This window comes from Pseudopodoces humilis, chromosome 20 (assembly GCF_049639895.1).
Source record: "Pseudopodoces humilis isolate 2021_Gansu_Grassland_sample_001 chromosome 20, ASM4963989v1, whole genome shotgun sequence".
Classification (NCBI taxonomy): Eukaryota; Metazoa; Chordata; class Aves; order Passeriformes; family Paridae; genus Pseudopodoces; species Pseudopodoces humilis.
Genome location: NC_142219.1, coordinates 10,063,730 through 10,090,668, shown reverse-complemented (window position 1 = coordinate 10,090,668; position 26,939 = coordinate 10,063,730). Strand labels below are relative to the sequence as shown.

General features: G+C 41.8%; 1 protein-coding gene across 15 annotated transcripts in view; it reads left to right on the top strand.

Annotated features, from left to right (window-relative positions):
• The window catches only part of CIT (citron rho-interacting serine/threonine kinase), a 68,219-nt gene extending 42,386 nt beyond the window's left edge, over positions 1-25,833 (top strand). For 4 of the 15 annotated variants that reach the window (XM_088064849.1, XM_088064848.1, XM_088064850.1 and 1 more), the window contains exons 24-48: positions 582-635; positions 8,052-8,249; positions 8,702-8,895; positions 9,399-9,534; positions 9,937-10,041; positions 11,204-11,344; positions 11,529-11,636; positions 12,323-12,485; positions 12,730-12,894; positions 12,980-13,117; positions 13,362-13,542; positions 13,773-13,864; positions 14,159-14,263; positions 15,117-15,286; positions 16,258-16,338; positions 16,537-16,672; positions 17,841-17,980; positions 18,832-18,924; positions 20,147-20,255; positions 20,380-20,508; positions 21,185-21,265; positions 21,882-21,960; positions 22,077-22,280; positions 23,075-23,408; positions 23,874-25,833. In XM_088064849.1, the coding sequence (XP_087920975.1) occupies positions 582-635; positions 8,052-8,249; positions 8,702-8,895; positions 9,399-9,534; positions 9,937-10,041; positions 11,204-11,344; positions 11,529-11,636; positions 12,323-12,485; positions 12,730-12,894; positions 12,980-13,117; positions 13,362-13,542; positions 13,773-13,864; positions 14,159-14,263; positions 15,117-15,286; positions 16,258-16,338; positions 16,537-16,672; positions 17,841-17,980; positions 18,832-18,924; positions 20,147-20,255; positions 20,380-20,508; positions 21,185-21,265; positions 21,882-21,960; positions 22,077-22,280; positions 23,075-23,408; positions 23,874-23,897 (3,360 nt within the window). In that variant the 3' untranslated portion in view covers positions 23,898-25,833. The remainder of the gene's footprint in view (positions 1-581; positions 636-8,051; positions 8,250-8,701; positions 8,896-9,398; positions 9,535-9,936; positions 10,042-11,203; positions 11,345-11,528; positions 11,637-12,322; positions 12,486-12,729; positions 12,895-12,979; positions 13,118-13,361; positions 13,543-13,772; positions 13,865-14,158; positions 14,264-15,116; positions 15,287-16,257; positions 16,339-16,536; positions 16,673-17,840; positions 17,981-18,831; positions 18,925-20,146; positions 20,256-20,379; positions 20,509-21,184; positions 21,266-21,881; positions 21,961-22,076; positions 22,281-23,074; positions 23,409-23,873) is intronic. The other 11 variants (XM_088064859.1, XM_088064858.1, XM_014253979.2 and 8 more) reach the window with 6 other exon arrangements.
• The last annotated feature ends 1,106 nt before the right edge of the window (positions 25,834-26,939 follow it).

The window sequence follows — 26,939 nt, the reverse complement described above, 5'->3', positions numbered from 1 at the left end:
TAAAATGAGTGTTTGAACTTTTCTGTACTTTAGATGCTGTCCTCCAAAGAATTGATTATTATGTTTTATCACTGCTTTTTAGAGAGGCTCAGGCTTATATATGGGACTATATGGTAGGATTCAGGTAGATTGGCAGAGCTGTTTGGGGTAGCTTGCATTATACATCATTATAGTTTTTTCTTTGCAAGCATTAAATTGTATGCAGTATTTATTTTCTATGAAACACCAATCCGGATATGGAAGTAAAACCAACTCAAATTAAAATGTCAAGAATGTAAAAACTTAACATGCGATCAGCAAGTCTTCTGGTGCCATTTCAGATGGAACCTGTTACATAATTCCATTCTTGAGCTTGTACATTTTCCTAAAGCACTTCAGAGCTGGGAGCATAAGTGTATTTTGATTAAGTAGGATGGGACTTTTGCTAATCAGTTCTTTGCCACTGCAAAGTGCTTTCATAGCCTGCAGCATCTGCCTTCCAAACTTTGCTTGCTGGTAGATTGTTCTGCAGTTTGTTTAGCAACAGCATTCTCGAATTCTAATGTATGAAAAATTGATGATTAACTTCTTACCTCCTTTAGGCACATAGAGATGAAATCCAGCGTAAATTTGAAGCCCTTCGTAATAGCTGCACAGTGAGTATTAAATACAGATCATTGAATTATTTTGAAATTAAGGATAATGAAACAAACAATTTCCTCATTTAATCCTTGATGACACTAGTTCCTAATGTGGACTTCTGGCTTCAAGGTGCTAGTAGGAGCTGGATGGATTTGATTGGATTTCTTTTAGGTTTCAGGTAAACCTCAATTTTGAGGTTGTAGTCTGATCATGAAATTGTCACTGTTCTTCTTTTTGGAGAAGAAAATAAATTAAAATATCTCATTGCAGTGCAGCTAATAAGAATGGTGTAGCAGCTGCAAAAACTGACTATAGTTGAAGATCTTTTCTGCTCACAAGAAGAAAAGATCTACCTGTCCAAATCCTGAGCTGCATTGTAGATCTAGGCCAGAGTGGGTTTTAAGGAGGACTTTAACACTGTTTGAAGAGACAAGAAATCTTAAGGTTCCAAAAAATACATTGACATATAGTAGAGAGAACTTCAGGATCTGAATTTTCACCTTCTGTTGCTTGAGATCTTTGACATGTTTTCAGATTAATTTCATCGGTCCAGGACAGATGTCCAAGGGCTTTGTCTATCCACAGGGATTCTTGCAGTTTAGCACTATCTTCAGAGTTGTTCATGGTAGCTGATAGAGAGTATCTGCCTTCCAACGACAGGAATTACACAGGTGTTGGATAAAGACCACAACCCTCTGGGTCAGCAGTGATTGTAAATTATTCTGGGCTTTTTTTCTCTACCCCACACTGTAAGCAGAGTTTAATTGCTGGGACTTTTTATCTTGATTGTTTCCCTGCTTCCTCAAGTAATTTGATTTCCTCAAATGTAGTTTTTCACGCTGTATATGAGTAAGTCTCTAATGTATTATAAGCTTTCATCTTTTAAGTTATCTTTTCAGCATGAGAGTCACTCTGTTTTCCTCACTTGCCCTTTAGCATTAAGCAAGGAGGTTCTTATGGACATAGAATATCTAGATAGGAGGAAAAGAGGAATTACAGCTTTCCAAAGTGTTTTAACCTCTATCTAAAAGAAATCCTACACAAGAAACTTCACTTTCTGTTCCCTTCCTCATTTTCTTAGACGGAATGTCTAGCTCCCTATGTGTCATCACAGATCTTACATCCAGAGCTATCTTCTGTTGCTCTGGATCTTGCCTTTCATTCAGAGTGACAGCTTTCTGTGAAAACACTTTTGTTATCTCCTTGCAGGAAAAAAACAGGTGTGGGAACTCTGTGGCCTCTGTTGACTGCAGGGTCAGCTGCCTTGCAGAGCTGGAACTCATTATCCAGTGACAGTTCAGCTCTGAGTGTGGGGAACAAGCTCCAGCAGTGAAGAATGACCCATAACATTTCCAGAATGTCAAGGGCTTCAAAGGACTTGTAAAAGTGTTGTGCATTGTAAGGCCCTTCAGTGGGATAAGTGGGATCAGACATCCTCATCAATAAGAAATTAATTAAATAGTTCCTAAATGAATAATACATGCTCATCATACATTCTCTTTCCAGCCCAGGAGAATGCATATATAATTTAATTGACCATGGAAAGATAATTTCATGTTGTGTGTTATGACTGCTCCTGGCTGTCCATCCTGCCCTGAGGAATGAGGAAATCAGGGCAATCTTCTGTTGCCAGTGAGGGTCAAGAAATGCTAATTACACTGCTTTCACCAGATGTTTCAAACTTGTTTTTATCTGATGGTACCAGTATAATGCAGGCTGTGCTTTTTGGTGACCGTGTGACTCCACTTGAAGGTGATTAGAATTTATACTCCTTTTAAAATCCAACAACACTTCAAGGGAATAATTGTAATATGCTGCTACTTATACAGCATGATAAAGAATGGATTTATTCTTTCAGGAAGTTCTCAAGAGAGATCCTTTTTAAGCTGACACAAACTCCTTGAACTAGTCTGGCAAACTTTGGTAGGGAATTACTTTTTATTTGATCTTATTGAGAAGCCCTAACAGCGTAAGAATTACGAAAATAAGATTAGACAGGAAAAAATATTGAAAAATTGAATTACTTCAGTACTTTTGTAGTCTTCAAAAGATAAATAAAAATACTTAATCTACTTTCTTTGGTATTGTTCCTGTTTCTCTAGCTTCACAAAGGTCACAGCTTCTGATTGTAGAGAAGGCTGTGTCTGCTTTCCTTGTATCCTCATTGCACACTTGTTCTTCCTTTCACTGAGGTCTCTGACCAAGGAGGTGTTTTTGAGTTCTCCTTTCTCCTGTTTTCTCTGTAGAGCAAGAAATAGTAGGATATGTAATTGCAACAAAAATTGTAACTTGTGGTACCTGCTGTACACACACATGTGCTCGTGGGCACACAGAGTCATATCACAACCTTCCCACAATGATAGCTCATCCAGCAAATCTGTTGAGGGAGAAGAACTAGTCCCCTATGTTTATTCTACAAAATAAATGGTCCATTTGAGTGTTAAAAGTCTTTTCCAGGCAATCAAAGAAAGATCTAGAAATAAAAGGCATTTTTAAATAGGAAAATATACATTTGTCAGTTGATTCCAGATACCTCTGAATTATGGCTTGTTCTGAGATCAGTAACACATTTAAAGTTAAAAATACAACTCAGTTATCTAAATAATAATAGAATTGTTTCCAAAAGGAAACTTCCAGTAAACATGCAGTAAAGCCTTTAAATATTTAGCAGGAAAGAGTCCTATAAAAGCCTTGCACTCAGCTTAGTAAAATACCAGAAAACCACCATCTGAATCATCTGGATTTTTCAGGTACAGGCTGTTGCTTTTAGCAATGAGTGGCATTTCTTATTACCAATTGGATATTGCATTTCCATTTATTCAAGTTTTCTCCAATAAAAACAAGGTTTATCTTCCCTTCTTGAGTTTCTTTTGTCATCATCTTGTGTTCCAGTCTTAAACATTAACAGGCTTGATCTGCACTTGTGCAAGAGATTGGATACTGAGGCATTAAATCTGCAAGCCCATTAGAAAGGTATAATTTTAGTTATGCGTGAATTCCTGCTGAATTCAGTCTAAGATCATGATTCCCCATTGGCTCAATAAGTTGACATAAGAGAATAATCTATGTTTCTGTGAACTTCCAAAATAATACCCAAAGATGTTACTTTGATGGTAAATTATGTTTCAGAGTAAAGGAATCTTGCCCACTGTGACGAGGTTAATACCCAGGCAAAAACTTTTATATGGCTTTGTTAATTTTTTTTTTGAAAAGTAACATTCCTGTTGGGTGGAAGGGGTTATCCTTGATTCCCATTTCATAGAAAATATAATGGCAGATACCAGTTACAGGCAGAAATGGAGCTTTGTAGTTTTTGTAGCCTGACAAAAAAAAATCAGAGACTTCTAAGGCATTGCTATGAGAGATGTTAATGAGACCTTCACTGTGGACAACATCATTGTCATTTGAAGAAGAGGCTCCTGTTTGGGAGAGGCAGCTCATCTTCTGAGACCTAGGACAGGAACACAGGGGCTGGGTGTTTTAATCCTGGCTGGCTGTGTGAAGGAGAGGAATGCACTCTGGGCAGTGTCCTACCACAGCAGCTCCCAGTGTCCCTCAAGATGAACCATGATGAGTTTTTGGAGACTGAGATGCATGTTTAAGGTGTGTTTCAAGCACAGATGTCTGACTATGGAGAGGGGAGGAAAGTGAGGGATTCATTGTTAGGTATTGATGGAACAGAATCTTATCTGCAGCCCTGTTTGAGAGCCTGAGCCTCTCAGTGTTGGGATTTCTCTGCCTGAAAAGCTTTGTCTCAGAGAGTAGGTAAAGACAAAAGGAGTCTGATGTCTGCTCTCACTTCCTCCTCATAATAATTTGGGGCTAAGAGACAGTTTTTTCTTGTTTCCTATTTACTTCTGACAGGTAGCTTTCTGGTAAAGATTAGTGGGGATGGGGAGGAGTGGAAATGGATAGAGCAACACTATTAGTCTGGAATTACATTAAACTCCAAATGAGACACTGCTGATAGCATCCCAAAACAGTTTCCCTTGCTGTGTCCTAGCATTTTTCTGCGTGTTTGTTGATGGCATCTGAGAACTGAGACACCTTCATGAAGGAATAGGGTATGGGGAAGTTTGCAAGCTGCAGTTACCAATATATAAATAAAACTCCTCAATTTTCTCCTTTTCCTCATTATTGTGCCAGTGGTTTTGATATGTGGAGCATATGGATTAAATTCAGTACATTTTGTCTGATATGCAAACCAAATCATCACGGCACTGACTGTTTGTTGCTCTGATACTTGATTTGATCCATGGCTGGAGAGTTTTGTAGGACCAGGGGTCACAGCTGTGAATCTGCTCAGTCTCACTAGAGGGGATACTTTGCTTTCCTCAGACTGTTCAGTGAGGAGGGAATTATGCTGGATACGGCCCCTTCTGCTGAGGAGCTGCTATGCTTGGGTTGCTCTGCAATATTTGAAAATGAGATACAGTGCTCTGCATCAGGATAAAGATAAGCTGTGTGCTTAGATGTGGTGTGCAGTGAACAATCTCTGGAGTTAGATGATACCTCTGTTTTATGGATTAGTTGTGATGAAGATGTGCATAAATAGAGGAGAAACTTCCAGTTGCTCTGTGAGTGGTGATGCAGTGGCAGAGAAGCAGTGGCTGTCTAGATTGTCTAGAATTGCTTTTCCAAGCTTTCAAGTGTTTGGTTAATTTATAAACTTATAATGCAAAGATTTTTCTAATTACATTATGGGTTTCTAAAGGATATAATAGCATATTCTCATTGACTTTCCTTTAATCTACTTCACATTTACCTCAGAATAGCTCAGGGTTGGTTGGTTGGTTTGGGGTTTTTTGGGGCTCTTTTTTTGCCTGGGGATTTCCTTAACTGAAAAGAAAAATATCTAAAGCCATTGATTCTTTCCAGATAAAAGATTCTGGTATAGGTTGTTTGTATGTATGTAGGCCTAAGACAACATTTCCAATTAAATGTGGGTTTTTTTTTTTATCTGTGTTTTCTTTTTTGTTGATCCCCAGGACAGGCATTTATATTACACTACATCCCATTTTCCTATATCACTATTATCCATTACACTTTAGGCTTTATATTGTTAATAAACTCTCTAATCCTGTTGGGTTATACATAGCTGTAGGTAGCAATTGGAATTGTTAACAAACATCCCCTTTGCCCATGAAAAATGGAAGATTGTTACCAAGAGGAGCAAATTTTCTCTTTTTAAAAGAAGAATTTTATCTATCTATCTAGATTACATTATCTAGGCTATTATAAATTTGGAATTTAAGCCAAGGTGTTCTGGAATTGTCAGTAAATACACTGTCAGAGGAAGGAAACGGATCATGTCACATCTTCTGGAACCCTTCTTTCTTAACTGCTTTGTTATTTGTCTGAAGTTATCCAAAAATATCCTACTAGATAAAATGTAGCAATGAAATATAATATGATCTGGTTTAATTTTAGTTGTATTCAGGGAAAGAAGTCAAAATCTCAAAACCTAGAATAAAAGAAAATGGAAGCTTAACTTCCAGCCCTTAAGGAATAAAATCAACTTGAAATACAGCCAGTTTTAATAATTAATTAAGTAGTTGGACATAACAACTCTGCATATTACTTTATCCATTTTGAGTTTCTCTCATCCCTGTTTTCTTGTATTTCAAAACTAGCTTAATATTTTTTGGTAGAAATTACTTGTACTAGTATCTAAAATAGATGTGGAAGAAACCATGAATGTATAAAATATATCTTGAAACTGCCTAGATACATGGTGTGGTTAAACATAAAATTAAAACAAATGGAAGCAAAAGTGAGTTTCTTATCTGGCAGTTAGCAGAGATCTCAGCTGTTGTAAGAGCAGTAGGTAAAACACTGTAAAAACAAATGTTCTTTTGCTCCTTTTTGTTTGTATAAACATATCAAAGTTCTTATTTCTGTAGCAGTATAGGCACTAACGTGTCCTTACGACACAGGCTGCCCCCTCTGAAAGCTTGGTGCAAACAATGCAGAGGAAAATGTGTATTTTGAATGGGGCAGTGAGAGTGCTTAGAAACAAGCACATGATCAGATTTCTTCAGAAATGTTGTGTTTTGAAGTGTGAATCATCTTGATCTGACCCTGAACATATGGGTGGCAGGAACTCCCCTTCACCCAGCAGGGAGTAATGGCTGTTGGACTTTTTCTGCTCACAGTTTAAAAACCAAATACTGTTAATTTAGATCTAGGAGAGGCACGGTAAAAGGCTGCCAAAATATGCATTACAGATTCTTCAAAAAGAAATGGTTGTCATCTTTCCAGAGAGCTGAGAAGAGCTGTGTGCTCTATCCTCTACTGCTTTAGATATTTAAGTCCTTGGCTTGTGTAGGAAATTGGAACATTTAAATTTGAATGTGTGGCCAACTGTGCTCTGAGATTTTAATTTTTCCCATTTTATGAAGTATCTTATTCACTTTTCTTTGGCATCCAGGCAAAAGAGCCTCTAGAACATAGTTTTAAGAGTTGAATGTGAATTGTATAGAGTTTACCACTTTCTGAAATTCTTTTTATTAAGCTGATTTCAAGATTATATTGAGGATTCTTTCTCTTCTGTTGTGGTGATGTTGGTTTTGAGTTAGGAGGAGGTACATATTCATCCACCCAGTGTTCAAGCCTTTCATTCATGAAACCAACTGTGAAAATGGTCCACCATTGTTTATATTTGTCTTTCAATTGGAGGGGACTGTGGTTTAAAGCTTTTAGTTAATGTTGATTGAACAAATGGTTGCTTCCACTTTGGCAATGGCCTTGTTGAGTTTTTGCTTTTCAGTGATTTTCTGTGTTGTGTTGCCACACTGGTTTCTTCCCTCGTGTGAACTCAGCTGCCATCCATAATGCTGTTACTTTGATAGAATGTATTTTCTTAACATTTTCCTGCCTTTCCTGGTTATACCCAGTGTTATAAATAACAATGTAAGCAATTCCCAGGGATATCCATCAGGTTGACCTGCCTCCACTGCACCTCTTGGTCTGTTTTCTTCAAAACACTTTTTTTCGATACACTTTTTTTTTTAAACACTTTGGAAGCCTTTCTGAGAGTAATTAGCCTCAATGCACTCAGGGGAGATTGAGGCAAAAAAAAAAGGTGAAGTGCTTTGGCAAAAGGTCACTGTAAGTCAGCAGCAGAGCTGAGAATCCAGCCAGAGCTCCTGGCTCCCAATCCATTGCTTTAGCTATGACAGGTCTCTCAAACAACAAATTGCATTGCAGCATATTTATGCTCTGAACCAGATTTAAAAAAAAACAAGCTATTTTCTCTAAGACACAAAACTCTACTCCTAACCCAAGTACATTACTATGCACAAATATCTACCACTATAATACTGCCCATTTGTTTGCATTAGAAAAATGTAAAAGCTTGGCAATGAATGTGTGAGAATGCTTCTTCAAAAACCTGTGCTCGCTCACATGTAATTTTTTTTTCTTTCTAGGTGATTTCAGATTTGGAAGAGCAGCTGAACCAGCTCACTGAAGACAATGCAGAGCTGAACAACCAGAATTTCTTCCTGTCCAAACAACTTGACGAGGCCTCAGGGGCCAACGACGAGGTTGTCCAGCTGCGGAGCGAAGTCGATCATCTCCGCCGAGAGATCACTGAGAGGGAGATGCAGCTGACCAGCCAGAAACAAGTAAGGCTCTCTCAGTCTGGGCCAGGAGCTCTTTGTGGGGGCTGGCAAAAATTCCTTTTACATCTAGAAACCCATAAGAAGTGATGCTTCTGAGGGCAGTGGCATTTAAGCCTTCCTTCCCAGGGCAGTTGAGAGAATGGAAACTTTTGGTATTTCCCATCGTGTTTTTACACAATTTTATTTATCAATCCTACACTCTGAAGCCATTGTCATTTAGAATTACTCATTTTAATTTTGTGGCCCTGGAAATCTGGAAATGTTCATGATGAGACCAACCTGAGATTATCAGGGATCACAAGTGAATGTACAGGAACCTTGAAATAAATGGGCTGTGATTTCCCAGCTCCTGTTCGCTGCCGATTTGCATGTACTGTAATCGAAATGGTAAGGCTGAAGCTGAAAGTGCACGCTTGATGTGGGATGTGAGAATTGATAGGAGGATTTATTTTTAGACTATGGAGGCCTTGAAGACAACATGTACGATGCTGGAAGAGCAAGTAATGGACTTGGAGGCCCTGAATGATGAACTCCTGGAGAAAGAGCGCCAGTGGGAAGCATGGAGAAATGTTCTAGGGGATGAGAAGTCCCAGTTTGAATGTCGAGTTAGAGAGTTGCAGAGGATGCTGGATACTGAGAAACAGAGCAGGTCTTTCTCCCGTCCTTCCCTTTTATTAACTTTTATGAAAATGCTCTATAGAAGCTAGTGCAAAAATTATATTTAGCATAGGATATGGGAGTTGGAGCTAAATATAAAATCTTGTGAGGTAGTTCTAAAAATGGTTTATTAGTTAATAGTCATCACTGATATTGTTCCTTTTGTTTCTTTGCAAGTGAACGATTCAAGGGGAGTGGTATTTATCATTGTAATTTATAAAATGTCTTGATTTCTTGTCTTTTATTTTATTTTATGGAAAAATTGTCTTTGCTCCTGACTGTTCCTGTGGGGTCTTGAAATTTTTAAGGCTGTAGCTCTAGCAAGGGGAGGAACAGGGTTATATAATATAAAAGTGTTGCAGCAAACAGTCTGGCTTTCTAATGTAACATCTTGAATTTGAGGCAACCCCTGAAAGAGTTATTGATGCCACTGCCTGCTCGGGAGAGGTCAAGCCTGCAAGGAGTTAGGTAACATTATTTTCCATTTTAATGCAGAGTGAGAGCAGATCAGCGTATTACCGAGTCTCGCCAGGTGGTAGAACTGGCTGTCAAGGAACACAAGGCAGAGATTCTGGCCCTGCAGCAAGCACTCAAGGAACAAAAACTCAAAGCAGAGAGCCTTTCTGATAAGGTAAGTAACTTTCAATCCTGGACTTTAATAATTAGATTAAATACTTTTCCACTGGTAGTACTTTTAGAAATGTGGCCTTGAGCAGCTTTTTTCAAGATATTATAGAGACAAATTAAAAAGTCTGGAGGGCATAGAATAGAATTCTATCTTCAAGCTGAAGACCTCAGATTTTCTTTGAAAAAGACTAAAGCAGACAGCAGCCTATGATGCCTGGAATGAAGTCCTTCAATAACTTGGTATCTGCATTTAAACAAGCCAAAATGTCTTTTGGCTGGTTTTTCCCCAGAAACCGAAGTCTAATTTTATCATTTTTTTTTTCAGCATGTGCTTGGTGAAGTTGGATTTTAAGACTGTGGAACTATATTTATTAGTGTTCAATGCTGTTCTGACCCTCTTTCCCAGCTCAATGACCTGGAGAAGAAGCACGCCATGCTGGAGATGAACGCCCGCAGTTTACAGCAGAAGCTTGAGACAGAAAGGGAGCTCAAGCAGAGGCTTCTGGAGGAGGTAACCTTGGAGATTCATGTTAGAACTTCAGAAGGTTCCACATCTTGAGGAGGGGAGGTTGTGTGAATAAGAGCTACACATCCATCCTTCTGTATAACTGGGGAGATTAATCAAGTTGGGGGAGTTGTTTTCACTTAAAAGTTGTCTGAGTGTGTGGCCATGTCAGGGAGCAGTAAAAGCGAGCTGCTCCTCAGGAGCAGGGGAGCTGGCAGCCACGGGGGACAGCATGCCAGGCTCAGGACCTTGCAGCCTGCAGGCTCAAGCCCACAGGACCTGAACAAGAGGATCAGGGCAGATTTGCTGAAGGTTCTAGGTCAGGTCTGTAAGGCCAGGTCGGTACCCAGACACAGCTCTGACCAGGCCAAGGCCAAGGGCCATAGCTTAAAACCAGCTCTGGAGCCAACATGCTGAGGGTGCACACCTGGAGGCCACAGGTGGGGCTTCTCACAGCTCTTTTCAGCATTAATTTGGGTCACAGGATTTGGAACCAAGGTCACACACCTGCACCATATCAGGGAGTAATCGAATGCAGGCAGTCAGTTCTGGGTGGTGGGGAAAGAGGTTCTAGAGGAGGATTTCAGGGGTGTTTATGGACAGTTAGGGCAATTAGAGGTTTCTGGTATCCTTGGGGTACTGACAGGTTGCCTATTCCTTTATGCATCACCACAAAAGATTTCTGGCTCTTGCTTTGTGACATAAGAGTGTTCGTGGTTTTCCTAGTCAGGGACTTTCTTGTCAAGAAAGTGTAAATCCTAAAAGAATTAGGAGTATTTTGTCATGTGCCCTCTGCTGTTAATTGGAGACAAAGATGTAAACAGCTGGTCATTATTTTCCTTCTCATGTGACTATGACTGTCTGGGTTTATAGTAAAGTTTATAGTTTTATTTTTATGAAGTACTGAGGTGGCTTCTGGTAGTTGTACAGAGAAAATGGTGTTGCTACAGATTAATATAAATACACAGAAATGCTTGTTTAATCACAATGCATTCTGAAAGGAATCTTGTACAGTATTGTAATTTTCCAGCTTTTGAAGAATTGTGTGTTTATTTATAAGTTCTGCAATGATGATCATTTTACAAGAAGTTACAACATTTAATAGCTTTTCCTTACAAACAAGAAGACAACAAACCCAAAACACTGGCCTTTGTTTTCCTTTCAACAGCAGGCAAAGCTGCAGCAGCAAATGGATCTGCAGAAGAATCACATCTTCCGCCTGACTCAAGGTCTGCAAGAGGCTCTGGACCGAGCAGATCTTCTGAAGACTGAAAGAAGTGACCTGGAATATCAGCTGGAAAACATTCAGGTGAGGATGAGGAAGCAGGGCAGTGCCCTGCCTCATTCCCAGTGAGGCTTTAGGATGTCAGTTTCTGTGTGAAATGGTATTTTTTATGGTCTTTATGGTATTTTTTAGCTCTGTTTTACTGTTGAGTTATTTGTTTGTTTCTTCTGTTAAGATGAAATTTCTTGCATCTGTGTGTGATTCACAGGTTCTCTATTCCCATGAAAAAGTGAAAATGGAGGGCACTATTTCTCAGCAAACTAAACTCATTGATTTCCTGCAGGCAAAGATGGACCAACCAGCAAAAAAGAAAAAGGTGGGTGAAGAAGGTTTGAGAGGCATGGAATTAAATGGTTTTGTAATTAGTTACGTGCTGTGTATTCTTAATATTCTATCTTTCTTTGTGTAACAAAATGTTGTCCTCATTTTAGACTGTTCTGAGTTGGTGAACACAAACTTTACTAGGCAGAATGTGTTCTTTGTGGCTTTTCTGGTATTTTGTTCTTCCTAGAATACTTAGGTTACAACCTGGTAGCTACACCTCAGTGAGGCTGTAGGAATACAGAATTTTAAGCGTTTTTTTTTCATGGTAAGTATGTATATGTATACGAGCCTATTGTGTATCAAGAGTGGTTGTCCTGTAGTCACAGCATAGGACTGATCAGTCAGGTGATGTGACTTGTGTCACATCTTTGTCATAAGCTGTGCTGTCATTTTGAATGAAGTGATTTAATTTTAACCACGTATTTTGAGATCCTCTGTTTAGATGCTTTCGGAAACTCCAGGTGTGAGTACTAACAGGTAATGTAAGTCCCTCTTTAAATTAATCCATATCTTGACATTTTTCTCTCCAGTGCCAATATGAACTAAAAATCCATCCTTACACATAACAGAATTGCCATTAGGCCCTCTGGCCGGACTGCCACTAGCGAGTGTCACTTTGCCTAGATTAAGCCATCTCTTGCTAGGAGTTAGGAGTTGTCTGTGTGTTTCTGTTGCTAGGGCCTGTTTAGTCGGCGGAAAGAGGACCCTTCTTTACCCACACAGGTTCCCCTGCAATACAATGAGCTGAAAGTGGCACTGGAGAAGGAGAAGGCTCGTTCTGCTGAGCTGGAGGAGGCTCTACAGAAAACACGCATTGAACTCAGATCTGCTCGTGAAGAAGGTAGGGGTTAACAGAAAAGGTTAATCTGGAGGGAGGCACGCATTTTTGGTCTGAAAACGTGCCTTTAATTGTGTGCCACTCTAGCAATAACATTTGTTGTTTAATTATTGCCACTGCTGTGAAGTTACAATCAGGCTACGCTTGATTTTGTGGGCTGTAACTGCAGGCTGGTCACACAGAGCCCTGCAAGGAACCAGAGTGCCACGTTGGTCATGTTAACCAGGGACATTTGTCTTGTCTGTAGCTGCTCATCGGAAAATATCCGACCACCCTCACCCCTCCACCCCGGCCACAGCCAGGCAGCAGATCATCATGTCTGCCATAGTGCGCTCCCCAGAGCACCAGCCCACGCCCATCAGTCTGCTGGCTCCCCCCTCCAGCCGCAGGAAGGAATCCTCCACACCAGAGGGTAGGCTCCTGCTCGGCTCCTCTTTTTCTATCTGTCAATTTATTGATTTTGTTTTTCCCCTGCTGATGAGTTTTGTCCCTCGCAGAGTACAGCCGGCGCCTGAAGGAGCGAATGCACCACAACATCCCCCATCGCTTCAACGTGGGGCTCAACATGAGGGCCACCAAGTGTGCCGTGTGCCTGGACACGGTGCACTTCGGCAGGCAGGCCTCCAAGTGTCTGGGTAAGGGCAAAACACTGCACAGCTTGGGGTGGGAGAAGGCATCAGCCATCTAGAACAGGGAAAGAGACCGAGTGTGAAGACTCTGCTTGGTGCAAACATTCAGGAAACATCTGGTGGTTTGGAGTGGAAGGGGAACCTTGGCGAAGCTGGGATTTGTGTGTTAGAAGCTGAGACAGCTGTGTCATGATTTTTATTTTTATTTTTTTGGTCATTTAACAGAAGTTTTTCCCTGTCCTCTTGTCAGAATGCCAAGTGATGTGTCACCCAAAATGCTCAACTTGCTTGCCAGCTACTTGTGGGCTGCCAGCAGAATATGCCACGCACTTCTCGGAAGCGTTCTGCCGGGATAAGATGAATTCCCCTGGCCTGCAGCTGAAGGAGCCAAGCACCAGTCTGCGTCTTGAAGGGTGGATGAAAGTGCCAAGGTAAAAACAGGAATCCTGGTGCCGTGTCAGGTGCTGAAATACTTGGCCTTATATTACCCTGGCTCTTACAATGAGATAATTGGTACAGGCCCATTACGTGGGCATTGCAGTTACCACCACTGTAATTACAATTGCTACCACTGAAATTTCTCTTTTATAGGAGTTACATGCTTGCTTTATGTAGAATCCAAGCAGAAAGTCCAACCTGGCTGTGTGCTTATTTTCCTCAGGAATAATAAACGTGGGCAACAGGGCTGGGACAGGAAGTATATTGTCCTGGAAGGAACCAAAGTGCTCATTTATGATGCAGAAGCAAGAGAAGGTAACTTAGAATTTCCAGCAAGAACATATATTTTAATCTTCAGATACTAGTTGGTGGGTTGAGAGGCTTAAAGATTATTACTGCTTGCTATGGCTGTATAATTTAAATTTTGCTTAATCTTCAGTGATAAAGCAACATTATTTTTTCTACACCCTTAGCCATTTTATTGGCTGGCATGTCATAATAATCCACCTGTGAAAACGTCCAGTGTGCATCCACATTCCTTTTGCTGTCACAGTTATTTTCTTGTTACCTGTTTGTCCATTCCTAATCTGTCTCCCCATTCTCCTGCAGCTGGACAGAGGCCTCTGGAGGAATTTGAGCTCTGCCTTCCTGATGGTGATGTAACTGTTCATGGAGCTGTAGGAGCTACTGAGCTTACCAATACAGCAAAGACAGGTGAGAATCTTACATAGATGAGGTCAAATGGATTTCATCTTGCTTGCCATCAGTTAGCCTTGTTCGGCTGAACAGAATTTTCTCCCTCGAGCTTTCATTGTGTAACGCTGTAATTTACCTCCATCTGAATTCGGGGAGTAGCTCAGCACTCCAGATCTAGTTACACCCAGGCTGTTGCTTCTGTCGTGGTAGAACTGTGGTTAATATAGTCATCAACCCAAATGGAAGTAAATTTAAGAGATTTGTAGCATTAACACTCGGTTTACTGAAATTTCTTCTCTATTAACTGTGATGTGTCATAACTCCTACCACCATTGTGCTCTGACCACAAAGCCATTAACTTAGAAATGCTGTGGGGTGTATACAGTCTCTTATTATGAAAAAATGTTGATGTGCTGATTTGTATGTACTGAACAGAACTGATGGATAAGATTCTGTATGTCTTGACTGTTACATTAAAGGATACAGACTGTTAAAAACAAAGGTTTCCATAACCAATTTTTACAAATTTTTCTTAATCAGTACAGGGAAAACTTTAGTCAAGTGGCTGGTTTGGTTTTGTTTTGTTTTTCCACAACGGAATTTCTTTCTCTTTTGAATAAAAGGCAAGAAATTATTTTTGTTGAGTTAAAAACAGCCTTGTATGTATGGATTGCATACATCCAGCTAATATTTAGGTGAAAGTAGCTAGCCTGTGCAGGACCTGTAAAGGAGAAACCAGTGTGTAAATTGCCATGGTACGTCATGATAAATACAACTTCTCTCCAATGAGGCTGAAAGGTGTTGATTTTAAGTCCACTGACAATATTCCAAAAACTAATCTAAGTCTTATTCTATCTATATAACATCTCAGATGTGCCATATATCCTAAAATTGGAGTCTCATCCACACACCACTTGCTGGCCTGGTAGAACACTCTACCTGTTAGCACCCAGCTTCCCTGACAAACAGCGCTGGGTCACAGCACTGGAATCAATAGTGGCAGGTGGGAGAGTTTCCAGAGAAAAAGCTGAGGCTGATGCTGTGAGTATAAAAGTTTCATTTAATAATAAAATATTCTGGGAGGGAGCAGAGTTTTGAAAAATATTTTTTCGGTATTTGACATGCTGAGGTTTAACTGAAGGTAAGTTATTGCTTCTGCCTTTTGATTTGAGCACCAGGAGCCAGTTCACTGTGAGACTGATGCTGTGTATTACAACACCCTTCTTTAGACTTGAGGAGTGTAGTAAGAGAATCCCAAAATATCTCTGTAGTTCTGGCAGAGAAAGGAAGAGCAGTTAGGGCACGGTTTAAATCCAATCTCATAAGGAGGTACCACATGGAACGAGCAAACCTTAAAAGAAGCGAAACCTCCGTCCCCTCCCATTCTTAGAGAGTCAGAGATTTTATGTTTCTTGCTGGGGGGAGGTGTGTATGGGTGTGTACTTTTTGTTTAAGTTTTATTCCTAATAAGAGGTTAAACAGATTTGTTTAAGTTATGGAGAGCCTTTCTCACACTGTTCCACTGATAACTCTATTTTTTCTGGTAAAGGGAGGTTGGATTCTGAGGCATTGCATAAGAGAACATTAGCTCTGGAGGTAGGGAATATCTGACTGCAGGAAATACTCTTTTTTTCCTCAGGCTCACATTTCTTTTGTCTCTGAGAAAAATACATGCTCCCACCAACTTTTATACATTTCTTTACTCCTTCCCCTTGGAAAATTCCACTGCTCTCTTGTATGAGGTTGGGGAAAATGGAAAGGATAGAGACAACAACGGGTTCTGTCTGAATTTAGGATAATTCTGATCAGTTTGCCTTACTGTGTCTACGGTAGATAAAAGTTTACTAATTTTTTTGTAGGAGGCATCCCTGCAACTTTTAGCTTTCTGAGAAAAAGAAATCTTTGCCAAGCTCTTTGCCTGTCTGAAATGATGACCTTACATTGTTAAAATACTCACAGATAAGGAGACGAAGATTAACTCAAACAACAAAAATTATTTTTGTCATTTGCAGAAACTGCTGGGGAACTCCCTGCTGAAGCTGGAGGGTGAAGACCGTTTGGATATAAATTGCACAATGCCCTTCAGTGACCAGGTAATGGTCACATGCACTTGGGGCTTTCTCAGTAGTGGATAATTGATTCAGGGAAACGGTACCTTGATTGCAATATCTGTAATTATGCACTTGTTTGTGGGTTTGGTTTTTCTCTTCGCTGCTAAAGAGTATCACCCAAGTTGCTGTTGGTGCATTCCTTGCTCTCCTCACGTAGAGCTATTTTTTCCCCTGTTGTAGGTAGTACTGGTGGGTGCAGAAGAAGGTCTCTATGCCCTGAATGTACTGAAGAATTCCTTAACGCACATCCCAGGAATGGGAGCTGTCTTCCAAATTCACCTCATCAAGGATCTGGAGAAGCTGCTCATGATAGCAGGTACAGGGCTGTGTGTTCCCACTGGCCCTGCAGTGGCTTTGTGCTGCCAGGTCCTGCCTGCCTTTGGATTTGCTCCAGGCTTTTTTATCAGCAAATTGGCAGGAGTGACTTGCTATGATGAACACAGTCTTGTCTGGGGCTGGCTGGTAAGGGATTATGTGAATGAGCACTCAGTTAAACCTTCATGAGAAACTGATTTCAGAGCCAGGGACAAAACATTTCCAGGTTAGAAGTCAGTCGTCATTTTAAGTTCAATTTAAAAAGTGTTGAGCTAATCAGTGAACATATTTTCCTAATTATTGCATAACCTTTTTAAGGTAATTAACTATTTGAGGACCGCTATGTGATCACTGGGACACAGGGCTAACTCTTATCTTCTTTTGCCCTGTAACAAAGCTGGGACTCCTGTCATGATTTAAGATTTCTTTATGATAGGAACACTAGCTTTAATCTCTCCATCTGTGGTTTTCCAGAGATAATCCTTCCCACACGGATGTAGGCATGCTGAACATTAGGGTGTATCTTCATCTGAAAGCCCAAATTATCAAGTATCTATATGACATTTGTAGGGAATGGAAAATAAATTCTCTCGTTCTGCTAGTTTTGTGTTTGTTTTTTTTTTTTTCCTGGTAAGGGTTTAAGATGTCCATGGTTTATTTGTGTCAGGGGAGTAGAGAACAAATCAAATCTCACATATAATGAGAAGGTTGTGTTAGTCTGTCACTGGACTTCTGAGAAGAATTGGCCTTGGGCTGTAATGCAATTCATTAGGGCAGTTCTTGGAAATCCCTTGCCAGTTCTGTTGGCACAGAGTGATTAAAACATCTTGTACTTTAAGAAGATCTGAAGGGCAAAATAAAACTTCCTGGCTAATTTTGAATAGTGTCTTAATGAGGCCACAATTACTGTGTTCTGCTAGACTTCAGCAACAGTAATAATCCATGCAGGGAATGGTTGTTCTCCTGGTGGATTTACTGCCTGTTGTGGGGTTGGGTTTTTGTAAGTTTTCTCTTTCAGTTTGAATAGGAATAATATGGAATGAATCCTACATGGTACCTTGTGACTGTTTCCACAGTAACAGCCTGTAACAATGAGCTGCTGCTTAGGTAAGACTTCTGTAGAGAATAGGGAGTTCTCCCTTGATGAAATGTACTTTTTTTGTTTCCAGGAGAAGAAAGGGCTCTGTGTCTTGTTGATGTAAAGAAAGTGAAGCAGTCTCTAGCCCAGTCTCACCTCCCAGCCCAGCCTGATGTCTCACCAAATGTCTTTGAGGCTGTCAAAGGATGCCACCTTTTTGCTGCTGGAAAAGTAAGTTACAGCTCCCTCGTGCCCCCAGACCACCCCTTAGGCTGCTCTGAGTTTAATATTAACAAATCAGCATCTTTATTCCACTGGCAATATATCCAAGGTCTATATTCTTGCTCTGAATATTTTTCTTCAAATAAGAAGAATGTATGGGCTGAAGAGAGACTGAGCTGGACACAGAATGGGGGATTTGCTGCTAATGTGGATCAATTCAGTCAGGATGCCATGGTGGTATAGCTTAAACTGCTAGAAAGTAAGAAATTCAGCACAGCATGGTACTACTGCCTCCTCACTATTGACTGCAATTTTGAGATTTTTAACTAGTGAATTCTGTCCAGTCTTTGTTCTTGAATGCTTCCAGGCTAGCAAATTTCCTTATGTGTTTGTGTCACTTTAATTCTAGACATTTACACAGATTACTGGTTTTGGTATGGAGCATTTAATCACAGCAAAAATTCTCGTTAACAGTTACTTCTGTGGACTACTATGGTAACCAACTGAACACCATTCATTTCAAAGTGATGCTTAAGATAAGTTTCAGGGGTTAAAATGTAGACCTAACCTATTTCAATTTGTCAATTCCTTTTCTATGGAAAACCTTCTCATTTTTTATTAACGTCTTTCAAGCATAAAAGAAATCATAGAAGCCATTTAAATTCACGTTCTTTTTTGAGAATGTGAAGAGGCTTTTCATTATTTCATGAATTCACAATAATTACCCTATTAATAAAATGTACTTGCTTATCTCTGCGAAGTTCTTTTTGTGGCAAGAGGTTCTCGGATCCGTTTCACATGCTCAGCAATAGAATTTATTTTACTGCCATTCTGAACTATGCTTGTTATCTTCCTTACAGGTTGAGAACAGTCTTTGTATCTGTGCAGCCATGCCCAATAAAGTGGTGGTTTTGCGGTACAACGAGAGCTTGAGCAAGTTCTGTATCAGAAAGGTGAGTTCAGTACCTCTCTGCTGTAGCTGAGGTTAATTCACATAGTGCTCTAAGCCTTTGCTTTGGAGCAAACATCTAAAATCTTTCTGTGTGCATGAGAAAATTTGTTTGCCAGCTAAAATGATAACAAATTGCACTGTGCACTGACTCAAAGTGGAGTAGGCAGCAATTTCCTTTAATAAGAGTTGGCATTTTTGGAGAGATGCAGAACAGAACTGTGATTTTTTGAGATATTGGACTGAGCTGTAATCATACACTCAGAGATCTCTCCTCAGGACAAAAAGTTTAAACACCACCTGCCTTAAAACAGGCTGGCACCCAGAAACTCATGTCCTTTCCTATTCACAAATTAAAGGATGCTCCAGTCAAAGTGCATCTCCCTGGGAGGTTCTGCAGGTGACTTTGCAGGCACCAGTCCATTTTCCAGTGTGATTGAGGCTGTTATCCCTGAGTGCTCCATGGACACTGCTGGAGGGAGGCAGTGGGCAGTCATGCAGCTCTGGCCTCCTCAGGAGAGGAGGAGCCTCTCCATGAATGATGGAGATCTGGGGAAGCAACAGGGATGCCAGCACTCCTGGAATGTCTACAAGGGCTTGCATGCACAACATGCAATGGTGTGTTCTAAAGGGCAGGTTTTCCTTGTGTCCACTAATCCAGACAACTGCAGTTAGATCCTAACAAGATGGCAGCAAGCCCAGAATATGTTTTTCTTTTCTGCCAACTAAATTTCCAGATAAAGTAGGATTTATGCAAGGAATCTTGTCCTTAGAAGATCTGGGGATCTGTGTGTTGTGTCAGGCTAACCTGCAGAGCTATCCCAGCTCTTCAGTCACAAGGCAGGTCTTGGTGGACATCTTTCTGTAATGTACAAGGAAGGAAGGAAAATTGGCTGTGACCTACTGTAAACAAGGAACTGTTCACTACTGCTCCAGAAAACTGAGCTGCAGGGCAGAAGAACATCTTCCAGAACAATATATTCTTCCAAAAGGAAGAGGATCTCCCTCGGGGCGGGTTGATATGCAAGTCTACATTCAAGCATCACAAAACTTTCTTTTAGCTAGAGTTTTTGTCCACATGCTTTTGAGAGACTGATAGGGTCTTTGAGGTTGCCACCTCTCCCTTTAGTAAAGATAAATGTAGCAATATACAACTTTCCAGACTCAGTGTTATCTGTAAGCTGGTACAGGGGATTAATATCTGTCCATACTGTCCTTTTTTCCAGGAGATTGAAACCTCTGAGCCTTGCAGCTGCATCCATTTGACCACTTACAGCATCATCATTGGAACCAACAAGTTCTATGAAATTGAGATGAAGCAGTACACACTGGAGGGTAGGAGATAATTCCTGAGAAATGCTCCAAGCAGCTCCACAGGTTCTTTTGTAGGGCTTTTCGAGAGCAGTTTAGGAAAAAAAGTTGGTGCAAATCAAAGTGTTTTTCTCCATTCCCTTTGCAGAGTTTTTGGATAAAAATGACCACACTTTGGCCTCTGCTGTGTTTGCTGCTTCCACCAACAGTTTCCCAGTCAGCATCATCCAAGTGAACCCAGCAGGGCAGAGGGAGGAGTATCTGCTGTGTTTCCATGGTAAGTGGTGGATGGTTGTGCAGGTGTTGCACTACTCCTGTTCTCCGAGCTGCAGAAGGTACCCAAATGCTGTTGAATTTTGGCAGCACTTACTGTTGAACCTGCTTAGGCTTGAAAGCTCTCCGTGCCTGGTGGATCAGTTGTTGCACATAGATTTCTGGGCCTCAGGGAAGGACTGCAGCAGTCTGTTAAGTGCAAACAGGTGTTTGATTACCATGATAAGACGTTCAGGGGCTCTCAGACTTGGGCTTTGTCTGGTTTCCATGCAGACAGATGAGACTTTTTAACCTTCTGGTGATTAAGTAAGAGGGTGTTATTTTTTTGTACAGCTGCTTTTGTTGCCCTCTTGTATACTGTCATGGGAATGCACAAACCTTCTAAAGCCCTCTAGCAGTAATTTTGGGTGAGTAATGGTAGGAATCTCCTTCCCAACTGTAGATTAAATAATGACCTTAGTTTAGCTGGAACAAAGAGATGTGGAATTGCAGCACCTTTTGGCCTGGCAGTATTCCTACATCTAGCCAATTCCATGGCATTAGGTGTAATTCATGGCAATATGGGATTTGCAAGATGTTCCCTGATTAAAAAGCTTGGAAACAACTGTCTTTGTCCCTTCAGAAATAAATGAATAAAATTCAGGCAGATGCTCATGACCTGATGTGACTTCTCTTGGCAGAGTTTGGTGTCTTTGTGGATTCCTATGGAAGACGCAGTAGGACAGACGACCTGAAATGGAACCGCTTGCCCTTAGCTTTTGGTAGGTGTTGAGGGACAATCCCTTGGATTATGGGGATTATTAAAACCAGGAAGCATCCTTGTAGAATGGGTACTCTGCACTCAGCTCTTCTGTCTCCTTTTCCCTTCCCAATTCTTTCAGAAACTATGGAGCTTTATCCCACGATTTAAGCTTATTATAAATCCAGATGGCAAACCCTCTGAAATATAAGCAATTTAAGGACAACTAAACCAAAGTTCCATTTCCTTAATGTTCCTGGTCTGACACTGATTGAGCTTGCTAGTGGAATTTTTAACAATGCTCCAAGTTTCTGAAATAGTGAAGAATATATGAGGGCAGCATGGCTCCCTCAGGCCTTTTGCACTGCCTTATAGGATTTTGTTCAGTTAATAGTCTGGCTTTAATGCCTTTTTCATGATACTTTGGTTAGTAAAGTTCTTGAGATACAGTTTCAAAGCAACAATTCTTTAAGCTTGCATCTCCCCCTTTACTGATGGTGTCTGTGTCATTACATAAAATGTATTCCTTAGTTTTCCCACAGGGCTGTCAGCCTCTCTTGTGCTTGCTGTTGTGTTTTAGAAGTTTTTAATAGAGAATGGATTTTGTGTTTTTTCCTGCCTTTGTGCTGCTCCTCCAGCCTACAGGGAGCCCTATCTGTTCGTGACCCACTTCAATTCCCTTGAAGTGATCGAGATTCAGGCACGAGCTTCTCTAGGGTAAGTTGTTCTCTTTTTCATTCCTTTGAACAGCCTGTTTTGCAGGAATACATGGATTTGCCAGGAAGAGGTACTGTGCTGCCACTGTAAAGAATTTTTCCTGCAATTTTCCCCAGAACTCCAGCACGAGCCCACTTGGAGATCCCAAACCCGCGGTACCTCGGGCCTGCAATCTCCTCTGGAGCGATCTACTTGGCCTCCTCCTACCAAGACAAGCTAAGGGTGATCTGCTGTAAGGGCAATCTGGTGAAGGAGACCAACAACGAGCAGCAGCAGCAGCAGCAGCAGCAGCACCACAGAGGCTCCTCTGCCACGCGCAGGTACGGGGACGTCGGGGTGTTACAGTCCCCGAGCGCCTCAGGAGAAAACTTCCCTCCTGCTGCCTTTTCCCCTGCTGTGGGAACAAGCTCCTGTGACAGTCACTTACTGTGATGCTGGAATAGAGTCTCTAATGGCTTAACATCCACAAGGAAACACACATCAGCTCTAGGAAGATGGGGATAATCTCCACAAATGCTTTGTGACCTTGTGCTGGTTTGCTTTGATGTTGTGATAGAGCTCTGGCTTCAAAGCTTTCTGAGCTGAGATACTCTTGATATAACACCAAACATTTCACTGACATAACACTGGATTGGCTGTAACAAGCTGTAAAGCAAAAGCCCCTTTCTATCGAATAATGAGTCTGCTTTAGGGAGATGGTGCTGGGAAGTTGTGATGTGGTACACAGGTAATTAAATACTGGGGCCGATAGTGCAACTGTGTGCACAGGACACTGAGAAATGGGGCTTGTAGTTCATCCCAGCCTGGCCTGAATATCCCTGAGGTACAGAAATTTGTGTGAAAATATATGTATCAAATTTGAGTGTATTTTTATATGGAAAAGCATATGCTGGAGTGTATGAAAAGGTGTTGTTCCATGCAAGTGACTTACACTGGCAATTCATGAAGGCACTTTGCCAGTGTGGCTCATGTGATGGATACTCCAGCTGCCAAATTATCTCTGCATTTTCCATCTGGACTCAGGGAGGGGCTGATGCTTCTCACCCCAAGGGTGCTGGGGGAAAAGTTACATTTTTGCTAAAAGAAAATGTAACGGGAGGTTTTTGTCACTCAGCGGTTCGCATCAATTATTTTTGAATGACAGCAGCCCGAACAAGAGAGGCCCTCCCACGTACAACGAGCACATCACCAAGAGGGTGGCCTCCAGCCCAGGGCCCCTGGAAGGGCCCAGCCACCCCCGGGAGCCCAGCACCCCTCACCGGTACCGCGAGGGCCGCACGGAGCTGCGCAGGGACAAGTCCCCGGGGAGGCCTCTGGAGAGGGAGAAATCTCCGGGCCGGCTGCTGAGCACGCGCAGGGAGCGCTCCCCAGGACGACTCTTCGAGGACAGCAGCCGAGGGAGGGTGCCTGTGAGTGGGACCAGAACTCCTCTTGCTCAAGTCAATAAGGTAAGTCAGGAGCCTGCAGAACGTGTCTGTTCTCAGGAAGAGGCTCGTAGGTATTGCAGAAGGGCTGGTGGCACTGAAAAGCACAAGAGCAGATCAAATCTCACCCCCCTGCTCCTCAAACTCTGTTGGAACAGAGCCCACGTGGTGTCATGCACTGGCCCTGTGACCACCTGCCCTGGGCTGGTTCTGGCACTACAAAAGATGCTTGATGCTAGAATGGGCTGAAAGCAAAGGTGCATTTACTAACAAGTGATAGGGGATTTGAAGGGGAACGATGTCTGGAGCAGGCAATGTGGGAGATTGCTGTGCTCAGGGTGATGCTGACAGTGCCTGCTTTTGTCAGTGTTTGTGGATGACAGGAGCCCTGGCTCTGTGGGAGCAGCAGGTGATGTACTGCTGCCAGCACCTCGTGCCTGGAAGAGAAACACCTGTCACTTGTAACTTGTCCTTTTATTTCCTTGCCAGGTCTGGGACCAGTCTTCAGTGTAAGTCTCAGCTAGACAAAGTTACTCATCTTGACCTGCAGGAAAAAAAGGAAATATACTGAGTATATGCACTCCATCTGTCTGCAGCCCAGTTCCCAAACAGCATTCCTGGGCCAAAGCTCACTCCGCAGTGGGAGCCGTGACGCTTTCCAAGACCGTTTGCAGCTCAGTTAATTTCTCTGCACTTTCCTGCACTCCTGTTTTTGCACTTTGTACTACTGTTACTCTTTCAAGCAGTTCATGAACTTTTTGTATCCACTTTAGTCCCTAGTAGTTCATCCAGGAAATGGGACTCGTGTCCTACCCCAGGTCATCACTGTGGTTAGCACCCCTTAACAGAGAGTTGGTCATAGTTCTGAGACGTGCTGGGATCCCCTGATGGCCTGGAAACAGAAGGGCCAAGGTGAGTGAGTCTTTCAATAGGAGCTGTGGTTGGATATTCTCCACAGAACACAAGAAAAATTTCTTCTGATTAGCCTGTTCACCTGCCACTTCTGAAAGTTATTTTGTTCTCACTAAAATCGCTTTAGAGCAGCTCTGATGGGGAGGGAAGACCCCTGCTTTAACCAACGCCCCTGCCCGGCCCTAAGACAAAGTGCATTACCTATAAGCTACTGGGTTGTAAGACTTTATCCAGGTCTTCTGCATGACAGTTCACTGCATGCTGCTGCACCATCACTGGCTCTCTCCTTTTAGGTTGCTTTGCTGAGTAGTGTATTGTACCTCACTTGTAAATTAACTGAAACCTTTAGATCACGCTGCAAAATAGCCGTTAATTACTCTGGAAATTAGGCACCGAAGAGTTAACAAGCCTTATTCTATGACAAGAATTACAGTCACACTTGTGTTCTCCTCTCAGCACTGGACATGGTCTCTTCAGCAATGAGTCCTGCCAGCCTCAGCTCCCCAGGGGGAGCAGCCCGGGCTGGCTCCTCCCTTGAGCTGTAGCTTGTCGTGCAATCAGATCCGGTGTCTTGGCACAGGACACCCACAGGGAGCAGCTTTGGCAGTCGCTGACACACCTTCGCTTCCCCGTGTTTGACCTCGAGCCTTTTATTGCTTCCTATTCTCTTCTGCTGTGAACATGAAGCAGAGAGCAAATGATTTTCAAAGCGGGTTTTGACCATTCACTCTGCAATAGCAACATTCTAAGTGAACAACCATGTTCTTTACAACTGGAAAGAGCAAAACTGCATCCAATCTTCCCTTGGAGCCACACTTAACTTCTGCTAGTCCCTTGCAAGCCTGTGCTAACCTGTTCTAGAATAACCCATCAAAATTCCAATGCCTTGTCAGTGTCCTTTGGCGAGTTTCATGAATATTGTATTCTGTTCTCTTGTCTGTTGGGTTATTTTCAGTCAGATGATTTGGCAGGAAATTTGCTGAAAGTTTTTGTCTCCTGGTCTGAATATTTTGAAAGGTCACTGAGATCAGTCTTTAAATCTTTGCATCTCATGGAAGATCTTCAAGACCTCAGAAATGGGCTTGTTGAGTCCTGAAAGTGTATATCTTGTGTCTTGTTTGTGAAATGCTTCCTGCTATAGAAATAGCTCAAAGGACTGTACATATTTACAAGAAACTTTATATTCGTAACAAAAGGGAATTGAATTGGTTTCTACTTTTTTATTGTAAACTGTGCGTTTTTCAACACTGGCTTTTTGTTTTACTGGTGGTTGTGGACAGCCATCTTCAGACACTGGAGGGGTCTCGCCTCAGTCCTCCTCGCACCCATGAAGAAATATTGTAACATTAACTTGCAATTGAAGCTTGTTAGCATAAATGAGGTTTTAGGTCTCTAAAAGTACAGGATTTTTCTTCATTACCTTTTTATTATTGACAAGGGAGGGAACCAGAGGGACAGTTCAAAGCTCCACCTGGAAAGTACTGAACTTTGTTGTTGAACAATAACCAAATAAAACAAATAACTATCTTGACTGGCATGGTGAAATGACGGCTTCCTTCTCTCTGGAGTGCCCCTGCCTCTCCTGCTCCACACCTGGCTCTGAGCTGGGCAATCCTAGGTGTCACAGCTGACCCAAGAGCAAACCCTGGCACTATTTAGCATTTAATACTCGTCATTCCCTGAACAGTAGCATAAGTGGCTTCACAAACCCCAAGCATGTTCACATGCACTAACCCAGGTGGATTTATCCTGCACTAGAGCAGCAGTCAGCTGCAAGCACCTCCAGCTCAACCCTGCCTCAGCCGTGAGATGGGCAGAGGTGAAGCACCTGTGAGTATCTGGGAACAGTCTTACCCTGGTCAATGACCCCACACATCCTGAGCTGGAAAAAAAGGCATCTTAATTAACAACAGTTAATTGACAGGTTTGGGACTTACCCCAGCACTGTACTAGGAGCAAAGCGGAGGGAGGCAGTTCCTCATGCCACTGCTGTAACATGCTGGTGCTTTAAGGCCTAATAGCTGCAACTTTAAAAAAAGACCATTCACAAATCCAGTCAGATTGAGTACAACCTGCAGTTACTGTACAGCTCAACTTACACCTGCTGGGAAAACTTGCTAGATCAGACTTCAATGTAAATACATCTATTTTTAACTGAACTAGTTTTTACAGGGTCTGAAGTATTCTTTCACAGGAAGAGGTTTTTAATATTCACACTGCTGCCTACAGTAACTTAATTTGTCCTCCTACTGTTCAGTGTTTTTGGTTCTGTGCACATAGCCACCCCCTCAGCCCCGAGAACGGGCTTGCTGGAGGCTGTGGGGGTGGGTTACCAATGGCTCCTCTTACGTTTTGGTCTACATGACATTCTCCATAAAAATGCTCTCCATCAACCCCAAGCTGCTTGATTTATCTATTGTGCCTACTATGATGTATATGATGAAATGCTGACTTGTTCAATGTTCCTTTATTTCTTTTACTGTGCACAAACAATACTTATTTAAAGCTCATTGTTGCAGTCCTATTGATGCATGATCCGAATTGTAACAGAACTAAATTAATCCAGAAACTGGTGGAGTAAAACAAAATAACTAATTATTTATTGAGCTTTTTGATTCCCAAGAACCCTGCACAAATCCATGT